This window comes from Haliotis rubra, unplaced genomic scaffold (genome assembly GCF_003918875.1).
Source record: "Haliotis rubra isolate DU_JTF1 unplaced genomic scaffold, ASM391887v1 Scf25, whole genome shotgun sequence".
Classification (NCBI taxonomy): Eukaryota; Metazoa; Mollusca; class Gastropoda; order Lepetellida; family Haliotidae; genus Haliotis; species Haliotis rubra.
In genome coordinates, this window is record NW_025766558.1 from 2827008 (window position 1) to 2843099 (window position 16092).

Here is a 16092-nt window from a genome sequence, read left to right on the forward strand (position 1 = left end):
ACGTCACTCAATTTCCAGACATGGGGTATGCTGATTGAGAGATAGTTTTAATGCTGCTAGAGAGGTATGTTGGAGCAGGTGTGGTAGACGATTCCACGCAGATGGAGCTTTTACTGAACCATTTACCATTGTTTGGTTCCAGCATCCGAGGTTGCACTTCTAGTGACTGTTCTTGCGTGGCCTTGGACTTGGTCTGAACTTCAAGATAACAGTCGATAGGCAATCGGTGCAGAGGTTTTAATGATACCTAATGCTTTTCTTGACTTTGACTTTTGAAGGTGGATCGTTTATTATTTGAAGATTTCTCTTCCAGAGACGTTACTGTCAAATTATTTTTTGGGACTCACGTCCTTGGTATACTTATCGATGGCCAGATTGGAGTTCAATATCACATGCAGTGTACAAGGTGTAAAATACTGTATCCTACACTACACGTGACACACTGCATACTGCACGTGAGATACAGTATGCTGCACTTTATACAGATTTATTCATACACTTGAAGTCTGGGACTGCAGTTTTATGCTGTGGTTTCATAAAGTCAAGAGTGTGATGAACCGGACGAACACTGTACTGGAGGGATGTGTGTCTTGAGCTAAGTACCATATTAGGAACATAAGCAGTGCTTGTACATATATCTAAACCAGCGCGAGTAGACAGTTACATAAACCAGGGATACTCTACAACAACTTATAGAGTCTCCCTGCATAAACTGAGAGCTGAGCACGAAATTGATGGGTGCCGTTATACAAAACAGCCTGAGCGCTAGAACTACCTTATGTCTATGTTATGGTATGGGAGTTACGGTCATCTTAGCGCTAAGATCGCGTTTGTGAAGGAAAATACTGAAGACTTCGCCATCGTTAGTATTCACTGTTGTGCTGATGATTTGTATATACAAATACTCGTCGATGATTAGGTGAAGATTTCACAGGTGGATGCCTTGTCATTTTCGGTGGTATTTTAAGTGAAGGTTATCTTCTCGTATGTGTAAACCTGGAAGGGTTTTTTCTTCCCATGTGTAAACCGTAGTTAGTCATTTCAACCGAAACCCCGCCTATCCGGCCCTTAGCCAACCGGAAGCTCGCCCACCTGATAGTGTTATAATAAATGAAATAGTATTTATGTCATTGATTGTTTTATCCGGAAACCCGGTTTCTCGACCCTGACTGTGAATTTCAGTCACAAATAGTATAAAACACATACTATTATATAATACGTACATGATGAAGCTTTAAAAAACTACCACTGCGCGGAGACTGTCGTAAGTCAAGGTACGGGAGTTACAGTCACCGTAGCCCTAAGACAGTCGTAAGTCTATGTTAAAGTATGGGAGTTACGGTCACCGTAGCCCTAAGAAAGTCGTAAGTCTATGTTAAAGTATGGGAGTTACGATCACCTTAGCGCTAAAACAGTTGTGAGTCTATGTTAAGGTATGGGAGTTACGCACGGTCACCTCAGCGCTAAGACAGTGGTAAGTTTACGTTAAGGGAAGTTACGGTCACCTTAGCGCTAAGACAGTTGTAAGTCTATGTTAAGGTATGGGAGTTATGGTCACTGTAGCGCTAAGACAGTCGTAAGTTTACGTTACGGGGAGTTACGGTCACCTTAGCGCTAAGACAGCTGTAAGTCTGTGTTAAGGTATGGGAGTTATGGTCACCGTAGCGCTAAGACAGTCGTAAGTTTACGTTACGGGGAGTTACGGTCACCTTAGCGCTAAGACAGCTGTAAGTCTATGTTCAGGTATGGGAGTTACGGTCACCGTAGCGCTAAGACCGCTCTGTACCATTGGTGCCTGACAGCGACTGAACTGCATACGACCGCATTCAGCAATAGCCCAGCTATAATGGCACGGTCTGTAATTAATTGAGTATTCAATACGGTGATTAACATCATTGCTATAGATTCTCGCAATTGAGGGAAGATGCGGTAACCTAATCCATCAATTTTGTTGCTTCAACGTGAATTCAGGGCTACAGATAAGGGGCGTACAGGCGTAATGTACGCCTCAAAATCAATTAAGTACGACATAATATAAGATTTCAAGCGTATCGTGTACGCACATAAATACCTTCGTACGTCTAGCATTTAATTTCCGTGCGTATCGTGCAAATGGAAATCTATTTCGGATAAATACTTGTTAAAGTTTCTTTTGCGAAACACGATTTGACACATAAGGAAACCCCGACAGTAGGAATCCCTTGCGTTGCCATGCAACGATATGCGTCACTATTTTTCGATTGGCTAAAAACTACACTGTTCCTATTTATATCCAGTCGGACCTGACATTTCGCGCATCACACAGTCGCTCAGTTATTTCTCACGCGTCTTCAAATACAAATACATGGTTGGAAATAGTGATCGATGAATCGTCCAGACAAACCACATCAACTCGCTCACACAAAAACATGTCAGTACTCCTTCAAAATTCTCAGTACACCTCCACTTGCAATATGATGTGTAAGTACACTCACACCCCCAAAAGTTATCTGGAGCCCCCACTCAAAAGTTATCTGGAGCCCTGACACTCACAGTGGTTCCAGATGTACCCAGTTCCTAGTTAGCAGAGCTTGCATGTAGACACAAAGCTAAGGACACTGGTTGAATACACGCATCGCAGTGTTAAACCTGCAGCTCCCAGACTCGCATTCAGGTGATTGTAAGTACTGTAATATTCACTGAACAACTTATTAACACCGAATGACTTTGTGGGCCTACACATACAGAACCTGTCAGCTCAGAGTCAGTGAGTGTGTTAAATGGAATGTCCCTTTGAACGGTACTCCAGGTCTGTTTAATGTGGGAGGCAAGCCAGTAGTACAGCAGGTTGCAGATGTCAACCCCTTTGAAGAATTTTATGCACATGGGTATGATTCTGACATACCTACAAACGGACCAGGATTACAAACCACAATCATTGGTTTCTGGCAAACCCAAGGGACACAACTCTGCAAACTGCAATCTCATATATGTCACTGGTTGTACTAGAGCACAGTTCAGGTATTCAGATAGTATGGCTGAATAAAGGCAGAATTATTCTGAATTATTCACATACACTACATGATAGACAGTATCACAGTAGGATAGGTAAAATGCACACCTTCACTTACAGTGCTTAACATCAAACATTCTATATTAGAACCATCCATAGAGCGAAGTCTATGCGGAGAAACCGACATAACATGGAAAAGCATTTTCTTCATGTCAATCTTAATTGATAATATAATTCCAGCTCTACTCATGAGACAAGCACAGGCAAACATTTTCTAATATAATTTGCCAATATTCTGTCTTAAAAGTGAGCGAGAGAGCTGCGTATCAGTACTGCTTGAAACAGTATTCCAGTTAAATCTATCATGGTTGTCGGCTCAATGTTCGAGAAGCGCTGTCTAGAAAGGAAACCATCAGGCCAGTCTTCCTGTTCAGATATTGACTTTAACTTTTCCATCAAGTTTCTGTACCTTTCAACTAAATTAGATCATCAATGTCTATATTGTTGGTAAGTTCTACTTTATATATTTCTGGATCCAAATTCAGATATCCCTTTCCTGTCTTTTCTTCCTTCATGACAGCGTTGAGGATCTCATCAACTAGCGCCTTGCTTGATGAGCTCAGTTTGTGGACGGTTGATTGGTCAATTCTACTCAGCTGTGTACGCAGGAAGTCCACTTCACGTGCCAGTAACTGACGATCTCGAACGACACTGCTGAGTTTTGTGAGGATTTCCAACATCTGAAAAATAGTGAACAGGTACAAGAAGCGAGCAAATTAACAATTTAATGCCACATCGGCAATATTAGTGAGTGAGTGAGTGAGTTTATGAAGCTTTTAGCAATATTCCAGCAATATCATGACGGGGGACACCAGAAATGGGCTTCACACATTGTACCTTTGTGGGGTCGGCAATATTAAGTGGAATTATAAATTCGAACTGACCTGTAGAGGTTTCAGATTCTTTGAATATATTCCTCCTTGGGGTACTTATAAGCATTTAAATGTCCATTTAAACTCCCTACGACAGTTGTAACAATATTTGAATAAAAAATATTTACAAAACAAAAACTACGTTTTGTCTTGTGAGACCACCCTTACAGGGCCTTCCGGCCCCCTACAGCCAAGAGCAGGTAACTCTAGACCGTAACCTCGTACCTCACTTTCCATGGACATTTAAATGCTTATAAGCACCCCAAGGAGGAATATATAAAAAAGAATCTTGTGACGTAACACACCGAGATGAGTCAGAGAGCAAACATTTTGTTTTTCATACAATTGTGTGTACAACAAAGACATGTCCAACTCCACTGAAGTACCAGTCCCCCCAATGTAATTATGAATATTCTGCTGTCTACATTATACATCTACCAGAAAAAAGAACAGCTCGACATATAACACATGGAACATGGTCCATACATGAACCATGAAGCAGGTGAAGGGAACCAAGGCAGAGAGTACTAGTAGGTGTCGCGTGAGTGAGTGAGTGAGTGAGGTTGTCTACTCTGACCCACACTGTAACACGGGCTATAAAGCTTGTAGCATCTCCACTTCGCTTTGAGTAAACTCATCATCCAGCAGTGAATGGATACCGGGTAGGAGGAGATAGAGAGGGAATTCTAGCTTTGGTTGTGTACTGACCAAGGTGCTGAGAACAAACAACTCTAGTAACCACTAGTGACTGTAGCAATAATGTCAACAGCATAATTTTTTAGTTGTGGAGTCTTCAGCCATTTAATCGCCATTCAAACAACTAAACTTAGACCTTCACAGCATGTAGGCACCATTTTAAAATATGATTGATTGCTCATCTCTCCAAACCACATCTCCTTGGCCAGCACCTTCAGGATCCCTCTCTTTCAGGATCTACCTCTTCTCCGCCAGTATCTTTAGGATCCATCTGTTTCAGGACTTATCTCTCCTTGGCCAGCACCTTCAGGATCCATCTCTTTCAGGATCTACCTCTTCTCCGGCCAGTATCTGTAGGATCCATCTGTTTCAGGACTTACCTCTTCTTGGCCAGTATCTTTAGGATCCATCTGTTTCAGGACCTACCTCTTCTTGGCCAGTATCTTAAGGATTCATCTGTTTCAGGGTTTATCTCTCCTTGGCCAGCACCTTCAGGATTCATCTGTTTCAGGATCTACCTCTTCTCGGCCAGTATCTTCAGGATCCCTCTGTTTCAGGATCTACCTCTTCTCCGCCAGTATCTTTAGGATTCATCTGTTTCAGGATCTACCTCTTCTCGGCCAGTATCTTCAGGATCCCTCTCTTTCAGGATCTACCTCTTCTCCGCCAGTATCTGTAGGATCCATCTGTTTCAGGACCTACCTCTTCTTGGCCAGTATCTTTAGGATCCATCTGTTTCAGGACCTACCTCTTCTTGGCCAGTATCTTAAGGATTCATCTGTTTCAGGGTTTATCTCTCCTTGGCCAGCACCTTCAGGATTCATCTGTTTCAGGATCTACCTCTTCTCGGCCAGTATCTTCAGGATCCTTCTGTTTCAGGATCTACCTCTTCTCGGCCAGTATCTTTAGGATTCATCTGTTTCAGGACTTATCTCTCCTTGGCCAGCACCTTCAGGATTCATCTGTTTCAGGATCTACCTCTTCTCCGCCAGTATCTTTAGGATTCATCTGTTTCAGGATCTACCTCTTCTCGGCCAGTATCTTCAGGATCCCTCTGTTTCAGGATCTACCTCTTCTCGGCCAGTATCTTTAGGATTCATCTGTTTCAGGATCTACCTCTTCTCCGCCAGTATCTTTAGGATTCATCTGTTTCAGGATCTACCTCTTCTCGGCCAGTATCTTTAGGATCCATTTGTTTCAGGACTTATCTCTCCTTGGCCAGCACCTTCAGGATCCATCTGTTTCAGGATCTACCTCTTCTCCGCCAGTATCTTTAGGATTCATCTGTTTCAGGATCTACCTCTTCTCGGCCAGTATCTTCAGGATCCATCTGTTTCAGGATCTACCTCTTCTCCATGCCAGTATCTTTAGGATCCATCTGTTTCAGGATCTACCTCTTCTCGGCCAGTATCTTTAGGATTCATCTGTTTCAGGATCTACCACTTCTCCGCCAGTATCTTTAGGATTCATCTGTTTCAGGATCTACCTCTTCTCGGCCAGTATCTTTAGGATCCATTTGTTTCAGGACTTATCTCTTCTCGGCCAGTATCTCTAGGATTCATCTGTTTCAGGATCTACCTCTTCTCGGCCAGTATCTTTAGGATTCATCTGTTTCAGGACCTACTTCTTCTCGGCCAGTATGTTTAGGATTCATCTGTTTCAGGACCTACCCTTCTCGGCCAGTATGTTTAGGATTCATCTGTTTCAGGATCTACCTCTTCTCGGCCAGTATCTTTAGGTTCATTCTGTTTCAGGATCTACCTCTTCTCCGCCAGTATCTTTAGGATTCATCTGTTTCAGGACCTACCTCTTCTCGGCCAGTATCTTTAGGATTCATCTCTTCAGGACCTACCTCTTCTCCGCCAGTATCTGTAGGATTCATCTGTTTCAGGACCTACCTGTTCTTGGCTAGTATCTTTAGGATTCATCTCTTCAGGACCTACCTCTTCTCAGCCAGTATCTTTAGGATTCATCTGTTTCAGGATCTACCTCTTCTTGGCTAGTATCTTTAGGATTCATCTCTTCAGGACCTACCTCTTCTTGGCCAGTATCTGTAGGATTCATCTCTTCAGGACCCATCTTTTCTCAGGCAGTGTATTCAGGATGCTTCTCTTCAGGACCTATCTCTTCTCAGCCAGTGTATTCAGGACTTATCTCTTCTCGACCTTTGCTTTCAGGATCTATCTATTCAGGACCTATCTCTTCTTGGTCAGTATATTTAGAGTCTATCTATTCAGGACTTATCTCTTCTCGACCTTTGACTTCAGGATCTATCTATTCAGGACCTATCTCTCCTTGGTCAGTATATTTAGGGTCTATCTATTCAGGACCTATCTACTAGCACCGGTTCCTTACCTGGGCAGACTGGTGTTGAGCATGGTTGTCCATCATCTTCAGCCTCTCCTTCATCTTGTCGTGTACACGTACGTGTTGATCTGATTGGTCATCTAGCACCTCCAGCCGTGACACAGATCTCTCCAGCCTCTGTTTCAACTCTTCATTCTCAATCTTCAGGTGGCTAAACTCAGATCTACAGCAATGGACATGAATAATCATAAAATCACAAGCATCATCTTCTGTACACATGGTACATTTAAGTCGCATTTAGTGTTGAAAATGGCTTAATAAGCCATGACTTGTAATATCACTTGGATATGATAGACTCTGCCCATGAGTGAGAATGAAAGTTAGTCGTACCTGTATTTCTTGGTGAGTTTCTCCATCTGCCCAGCCTGCCTCTTACACTCATCTCTCAGCTTCATGATGAGACGGTTTTGTTTATGCAGCATCGTGTCCATTTCATGTGTTGTCATGGCTACAGAGCATGGGAAACAGACTCATCAAACTGGAGCTATCTAAACCTCACCATGTCAGACCAGTTAATATAAAGATTATTTCTTTGTGGAAGTAGCTCCAACAATTTTGCAATACCAGCTAGATATGAAACACAAGGTAAGTGAGTGAGTGAGTCTCACAGCATCTCATGAACCAGGGGTTAACAGCATGGGCAACATCCAACTGGGTAATATCATAGTCAGGTAACACATGATAACATCTCATCCTCACTTTAACCTACACTTTTGACAATCACAAGCTAACTAGAGACGTTTTCACCACCATAGAAAGGTTTCACACATTAAAATCCTGTGTTGCTGAAAGGAAAACAGTGTCTGTACGATGAAATTTATAATGAGGATGTTTGTAGCACTCACAATGCTTGTCTTCCAGGTTGGAGATGAAATTGTTGAGGTCAATCTCCCTCTGCTGAGCCTGTTTGGTGATAGACTTGAGGTCCTCATTTCGAGTCCTCTCAATACTCTCACGGGCAAGTTTGGCAAGATGAAGCTGAAAGGGCAAAACCTGGGACTCAGTGGTGGCCACAAAGAAACAGCAATGGAGGATCTACAACATTCCCCAAAATAGTTTACCCTGGTAAAGGTGTAAAGCTACTGTATCCACATCACATCCACAGCTGGCATAGAAAGGTTTGAAGTCACAAGATGACAACCATGAGTTCCTATCCATTTCTATGCACTGAACCCTGTCAGGATCTTGTCAGGAGCTTGTCCGGCTGACAGGACTTACCTCCCTTTCCAAGGCCTGTGCATTTGTTGTGAGATGGATACATTCCTCCTTGCTGTTGACCAGTTCCCGCTCCGCAGTGTTCAGCCTCCGTCTCAGGTCGTCCACCTCGGTCTGGCTCCGACTACGCTCCTGCAGCGTCATACACAGAGAGTAGTAGTCTTACACACAGGGGAAAGCATTTGTAGATAATACAATGATGGAGCTTGTCAGTGCTAGATGGGGTGGCGTGTTGTGTGTGGGGTGTAGGATGTTGGGTGTGTGGTGTGGGATGTTGGGCATATGGTGTGAGGGGGGTGTATGTGGGGTGTGGGATGTTGGGTGTGTGGTGTGGGGTGTTGGGTGTGGGATGTGGGGTGTTGGGTGTGGGATGTGGGGTGTTAGATGTGTGGGATGTTGGGTGTGTGTGGGTGTGTTGGGTGTTGGGTATGTGGGTGTGGGATGTTGGGGTGTTGGAGTCTGTGGTGAGGGTGTGGGGTGTGGGTGTGAGGGTGTGGGAGGTAGGGTGTTGGGTCTGTGGTGAGGGTGTTGGTGTTGGGTGTGGGATGTTGGGTGTTAGGTATGGGGTGTGGGATGGAGGGTGTTGGGTCTGTGGTGAGGGGTGTTGGGTGTGGGGTATGGGATGTAGGGTGTTGGGTCTGTGGTGAGGGGTGTTGGGTGTTGGATGTAGTGTGGGATGTTGGGTCTGTGGTGTGGGATGGAGGGGTGTTGGGTCTGTGGTGAGGGATGTTGGGTGTGTGGGATGTTGGGTGTTGGGGTATGGGGTGTGGGATGGAGGGTGTTGGGTCTGTGGTGAGGGGTGTGTTGGGTGTAGGGGTATGGGATGTAGGGTGTTGGGTCTGTGGTGAGGGGTGTTGGGTGTTGGGTGTGGGATGTTGGGTGTTGGGTATGGGGTGTGGGATGGAGGGTGTTGGGTCTGTGGTGAGGGGTGTTGGGTGTGGGGTGTGGGGTATGGGATGTAGGGTGTTGGGTCTGTGGTGAGGGGTGTTGGGTGTTGGGTGTGGGATGTTGGGTGTTGGTTGTGGGGTGTGTGTATGTCTGGCAGCTATCAGCAACCCTCATATTCTTGACTCCTGGCAATATTGCGATTCAGGAATCTGTTTTGCAATATATTGGAAGCTAAGGTATTTGACATAGACACTGATTGTAAGTGCAGATCATATATTGTTTATACTAAGGCCCTAAAAATAGATGTAAAGGTTCTGATGAGAGCAATCTCAAAATAATGATGGATAGTTTGAGATTGTATTTTCTCTTTCTATAATTCATGGCATGTAAAGAATGCAATGCTGGTAGTTAATTACAAAGTTAAACATTAGTTGTGAGTGAAAGTCTGTGTAGATTTAACATAAACCATAGAGATACTCACAAACTATATCAGTTCTCAGAAAAAATATTGCAAAACATCAACCACCACACAATGTCACTGTTCTCACACACCTGGTCCCTGTCTCGTCGGAAGCTGTCCAGTTCCAGTCTCAGCTTATGGGATTCCTGTACAGCACTGCTTCTCTGGAGCGAGGCATTCGTCGTCTCACTGCGGTAGTTCTCTGTTGCCTAAACAACACAGCAGGCTATTAAACCATCCTTCAAAACAGCAAATTTTGATGAAGAGAAAATAATCTGAGTCAGCTTCCTCTCAGTGAGAGATATATTCTGGTATCTCCAATAGGGAAGGAACAAACCACACCTTTCCAATTACAGTCAAATCCCGATGAGTCGAATGCCGGTGTCTCGAATATTATGCATAACTCGAAGTACCTGTCGGTCCAGACCATTCCCTGTTATAGTTGTCATCATTTGAATACCGGTTACACGAATTCGTCTCATAAATACACACGATGACTCGAGAAGGAAATTTGGTCCCATGAGATTCAAACAACAGTAATCTTGTATACATAAGCCGAAGACATGCAATGAAAAGTTGATTAGTGTAGCAAACTGATCCAATTAACAAACCAGCGCTGCTCACACCTTTCCGCCATTGACGGGTGAGTTCAAAAGGCAGATTAGTGATTTTACGGAAATCACTGTCTGTGCTAATGAGACTGGAACTGATAAGGTGCCCCTATTAGTGATAGGGAAATCGTTAGGTAAACAAATGCTTAGGTGGAGAAATTAGGACTGGATCATCTTTTTTCGTACCCTCATAGACATACCTATGTCTCGAATACATCGATAAGTCGAATGTATTACTTGGTCCCCACCGATTCGACTCATCGGGATTTGACTGTATATGAAACAGTTTGAAACGATACACGCTGGCTTCTGTAAAATTTTCTAAACTCAATTGGGTTACTGTCATATGATAATAACTTCCAACCATTACAGAATTGAAAACATCTGAGATAACTGCCCAGTTACATTTCAAGCTCACACAATATCAGTCTGGCAAATCCACTGTACATGTGGAGAAAATGAAAGCATTTTGAGGCATATCACAGATCTACATTAGATGTCCCTTCTAGTCCACTTGGGAATTTGCCTTATTCGAGGATAGAACAAAAATTAGGTGTTAGATGGGAACTGACCACAGTGACCTCCTTGTTGTACACCCTCAGTTCCGCCTTTGTCTCGTCGAGCTCGTTCATGATGGACATCTTGTCACGGGTGACCTTCTCCAGCTGTGTCTCGATGACTGTAAGCTTCTCTGTCGCCTCTTTCAGCTGGCAACACACAAAGTGAGTGAGCTAACCATCACGCTCCCTTACCACACCTCACTCTGTTACAATACCTTGTGTCTGTCGCAGAATGGTTTACCCCTAAGTGGTCAATGTTTCACTGACAGAATGAAAAAGTTGAAATCGTTAAGTCAGCTCCGTCCACTGTGATGCTACACCTTCCAACATATCACTTCTATTACTGAACCCCAACCAGCTAACCACGACGCAATCCTACAGCCTCTTACAACATACCTGATACCTTGGCTGGATGTGTCACAAGATTTCCTGCATAGTGACAATGTGTAGCTTGACACAAACATTACATGACAGAGCCCTGACATTGAATCTGACGATTTAACATACACCTAATGGATCCAAGGGATGAAACTCACACCTGGGCCTCACTATTCATATCTGGTTAAAGTGGATACTTGGACTACAGTTTCTGGCCTGCTCTACCTTGTTGTTGAGGTCATCCACCAGGAAGCGTGACTCCTTCCGGACCGAGTCCCTCTCCATCTCCATCTTGCGCTGCGAGTCCATCACATGCTCCTCGAACCTCTGCCTCATGTTGGCCAGCTCCTCCGCCAACTGCTCCCGCTCCACCATCGCCTGCACACACACAAAGAGTTGATCGTGAACCACAGACTTCATCGCTGACCCATCTTGATCACACACACAAAGAGTTGATCGTGAACCACAGACTTCATCGCTGACCCATCTTGATCACACACACACACGAGACTTGATCGTGAACCACAGCATTCATCGCTGACCCATCTTGATCACAGACACACACAGACTTGATCGTGAACCACAGACTTCATCTCTGACCCATCTTGATCACAGACACACCAGAGACTTCATCGTGAATCTTCAACCACAAACTTCTGACCCATCTTGATGACACCACAGACTTCATCTCACAGAGACTGAACCACAGACTTCATCTCTGACCCATCTTGATGACAGACACACAGACTTGATCGTGAACCACAGACTTCATCTCTGACCCATCTTGATCACACACATACACAGACTTGATCGTGAACCACAGACTTCATCTTTGACCCATCTTGATCACACACATTGAGTCTTGATCGTGAACCACAGACTCCATTGCAGACACAACAGCAAGCTTGATCAACAACTAATAGACTGCACCATGGATATTTCTGTTGCATGAATGGCAAAGATGAGGCAACCCAGCTAACTTGAATCTAGACTCCCCAGATACTACTTCATTGCTGACCTGTGTAGACTCCCCAGACACTACTTCCCTGCTACCCTGGGTCTAGACTCCCCAGATACTACTTCCCACCTAACCTGGGTCTAGACTCCCCAGATACTACTTCCCAGCTAACCTGAGTGTAGACTCCCCAGATACTACTTCCCTGCTGACCTGAGTGTAGACTCCCCAGATACTACTTCCCTGCTGACCTGAGCGTAGACTCCCCAGATACTACTTCCCTGCTGACCTGAGTGTAGACTCCCCAGATACTACTTCCCTGCTGACCTGAGCGTAGACTCCCCAGATACTACTTCCCTGCTGACCTGAGTTTGCTCTAGTTGAGCCTGCTCCACCAGCTCGATGCCCTTCTTCATCTGGACGTAGGAGTCTTCCTCACGTCGAGTCATGTCCAACAGTCGGCCCTTCAGGCTGGCCACGTGGTCCATCAGCTCATCACGCTCCCTGCACACAGAACACATAGTAAGTCAAGGGAAATAACTCTTGCAGACAATGGTACATAAACTCATCAAGCTCCATGCACACATAACACAAGGTAAGTCAAGGGAAATAACTCTGACAGACAATGGTACATCACTAACTGATGGACTGAGTTTGGTTTCACGCTGCTTTTAGCAATATTAAAGCAACATCACGGCGGGGGACACCAGAAATGGGCTTCACACATTGTACCCATGTGGGGATTTGAACCCGGGTCTTCGTCGTGACGAGCTAACGCTTTAACCACTAGGCTACCCCACCGCCCCCAATGGTACATCAACTCATCAAGCTCCCTGCACACAGAACACACAGTAAGTCAAGGGAAATAACTCTGGCAGACAATGGTACATCAACTCATCAAGCTCCCTGCACACAGAACACACAGTAAGTCAAGGGAAATAACTCTGGCAGACAATGGTACATCAACTCATCAAGCTCCATGCACACAGAACACACAGTAAGTCAAGGGAAATAACTCTGGCAGACAATGGTACATCAACTCATCAAGCTCCCTGCACACAGAACACACAGTAAGTCAAGGGAAATAACTCTGGCAGACAATGGTACATCAACTCATCAAGCTCCATGCACACAGAACACACAGTAAGTCAAGGGAAATAACTCTGGCAGACAATGGTACATCAATTCATCAAGCTCCCTGCACACAGAACACACAGTTAGTCAAGGGAAATGCTCATCAACTCATCAAGCTCCGCAATTACTGAACTCTGATAATAGTCAAGATCTGCTTTCAGGTTAGTTGACATGTTTTAAAATATCATGAAAATTAAAATGCCTTTTATGATGCTATACCTATTGTAATTGCAAAGGCATGGGGTCTAAAATGTTATCTAGTCTTTTTCTATTTCATTAAAAGTATTCATGATTACCCCTAGCTAGGCAGACCCTATAGAGAGAAATCCCACTTGATGAGTCAGTCCCATAGAACAAGTACTAAATGTTGTGTCTGTCGCATGGAACAAGCTCTAAATGGTGAGTGCTAAATACAGCAAATTGTCATTGGCGAGTAAAGACTGAATAGAACAAGCCCTATGGTGAGTGTTCAGTAGTACAGTCTTACTTGGTGAGCCTGTCGATGGTCTGCTGGTGGAAGTTGCGGTGTGTGTCAGACAGGAACATGGTGGTCGACAGTCCATTCTCGTGTGTCGGGATGGAGTCATGTATCCGCAGCTGAGACCTCAGATCCTCCACCATCTGCTCATACTTCTCCAGCTCTGACCTGGCAAGGGGAAACAACTCTTGTACAATTGTCAAAGCTCCTCAGCATGACAGCCAGTATAGAGATAAACTCATAACAGACAGGGCCTTTTGCTGATCTACAAGCAATGAGACATGCATATGTCAACTGGAATTTATCCTTAACTCAGCCAGCCAGTGTGATGAAAATGTAAGTGAGAATATGGTTTCAATTTACTTGTCTTGAGCCGTTTTTGTAGAAATATAACCCTAATTATAATGATACTGACTGACCGACTGACTGAGTTTGGCTTTACGCCGCTTTTAGCAATATTCCAGCAACATCACGGCAGGGGACACCAGAAATGGGCTTCACACATTGTACCCATGTGGGGATTCGAACCCGGGTCTTCGGCATGACGAGCCAACGCTTTATCCATTAGGCTACCCCACCGCCCCAAGTATAATGTTAAGACATAATGGTTGCTCCACAACACAGGTGTTGGTGGTAGGATACTGAATGTGTGACATGGAAAGGAGAAGGGAAGGGAAACGACTCTTGTTACATTATTTTGTCACTTTGCCAGCACCTTCAGGAATCCACATAAAACTAGTTATAGAGTCAATACATTAAATATTTGTATCATACTGTTGCATGGGGTATTATGAAGGTAGAGGAATAAGATGAGAATGAAAGTGAACAACTCTTGTATTACGGGGAAATCTCTTGAAGCAGCGGAAAGGGGAATAACTCTTGTAACACAGCGATGGGGAACTACTCTTTAGTCTACTTGTAACACATGGAAGGGGAACAAGTCCTTTTCTAACATGGTCTCTTTTAGGTATCAATTACTAATCCGAAATTCTTCCCCTGCTTAAAATATTTTGAGCAATTACGTCATTCACAAAGTTTCCATGATTATGTCACCTCTGCTGAATCAAGAGCAGGAACATATCATGCAACATGATGGTTAAGTGGTCGTGTTGCTACATCTGACATCTCCACAAGGACATATCCTACCTTGCATGTGCCAACTGGGATTCCAGGCGCTCCGACTTGTTGGCATGGAGAGAACTCAGCCTCTCCTGAAAGGTAAAGATGACACTGCACCACAAGGCTCTCTGCTGTGTTTTGTAGTCAGTATAGAAAGCATGTCTTGCACAATGTTACGTATATCCAAAATGTATTGACAACAAACAAAAAGATGAGAAAGCAAGCAAGAATTGTTTATCAATCCACCTTAGAGTGAGTGAGTAAGGTTTCATGATGCTTGTAGCAATATTCCAGTAATATCACAGCGGGGGACACCAAACCTTAGAAGATTCATATCAATACATGTACATGTTATTTCTTCAGCCTTACTGTATAATTGAATTTTGTTTCAATCTACAGTCAGCAATATTCCAGCTGAGGCATGGCGCTTTGTGTTTATACAAATCCAAGAAGGCTGGGATGACATAATCAGACAGCCACCCAACTTGAGCTCTCACAACACATGAGTGACACAGAGCCATTCCTTCACACAGTCCCACCAGGGTAAAGCAATACCACAAGATGAAATTATCCATGCATGAACCTACCAGCTCCACCTGCCAGCGCCTGTAGTCTTGTCTCGCCATCCCTGGACCCACTGAGTCCTTCAGCGCAGAGTCCAGGTTGCCCATGTACTGAAACAGATCCATCGCCAACTCAAGACAAGGAAGTAAACATGAACATCTGCACTACAGATGTGGTTATATCTATACAGTGGTTATATCTATACAGCGGTTATATCTATACAGTGGTTATATCTATACAGTGGTCATATCTATACAGTGGTCATATCTATACAGTGGTTATATCTATAGTGGTTATATCTATACAGTGGTTATATCTATACAGTGGTTATATCTATACAGTGGTTATATCTATACAGTGGTTATATCTATACAGTGGTCATATCTATACAGTGGTTATATCTATAGTGGTTATATCTATACAGTGGTTATATCTATAGTGGTTATATCTATACAGTGGTTATATCTATACAGTGGTTATATCTATACAGTGGTTATATCTATACAGTGGTCATATCTATAGTGGTTATATCTATACAGTGGTTATATCTATACAGTGGTTATATCTATACAGTGGTTATATGGTTATATCTAGAGTGGTTATATCTATACAGTGGTTATATCTATACAGTGGTCATATCTATACAGTGGTTATATCTATAGTGGTTATATCTATACAGTGGTCATATCTATAGTGGTTATATCTATACAGTGGTTATATCTATACAGTGGTTATATCTATAC

General features: G+C 43.7%; 1 protein-coding gene across 3 annotated transcripts in view; it reads right to left on the reverse strand.

The window, feature by feature from the left end:
* Positions 1 to 3055: 3055 nt before the first annotated feature.
* Positions 3056 to 16092, reverse strand: part of LOC124279437 (serologically defined colon cancer antigen 8-like) — a 44782-nt gene continuing 31745 nt past the window's right edge. For all 3 annotated transcript variants that reach the window (XM_046715264.1, XM_046715265.1, XM_046715263.1), the window contains 12 exons: positions 15373 to 15459; positions 14813 to 14877; positions 13676 to 13834; positions 12420 to 12558; positions 11325 to 11477; positions 10734 to 10868; positions 9643 to 9759; positions 8206 to 8334; positions 7833 to 7965; positions 7318 to 7435; positions 6976 to 7150; positions 3056 to 3732 (listed from right to left, as the gene is read on the reverse strand). In XM_046715264.1, coding sequence (XP_046571220.1) covers positions 3469 to 3732; positions 6976 to 7150; positions 7318 to 7435; positions 7833 to 7965; positions 8206 to 8334; positions 9643 to 9759; positions 10734 to 10868; positions 11325 to 11477; positions 12420 to 12558; positions 13676 to 13834; positions 14813 to 14877; positions 15373 to 15459 — 1674 coding nt within the window. In that variant the 3' untranslated portion in view covers positions 3056 to 3468. The remainder of the gene's footprint in view (positions 3733 to 6975; positions 7151 to 7317; positions 7436 to 7832; positions 7966 to 8205; positions 8335 to 9642; positions 9760 to 10733; positions 10869 to 11324; positions 11478 to 12419; positions 12559 to 13675; positions 13835 to 14812; positions 14878 to 15372; positions 15460 to 16092) is intronic.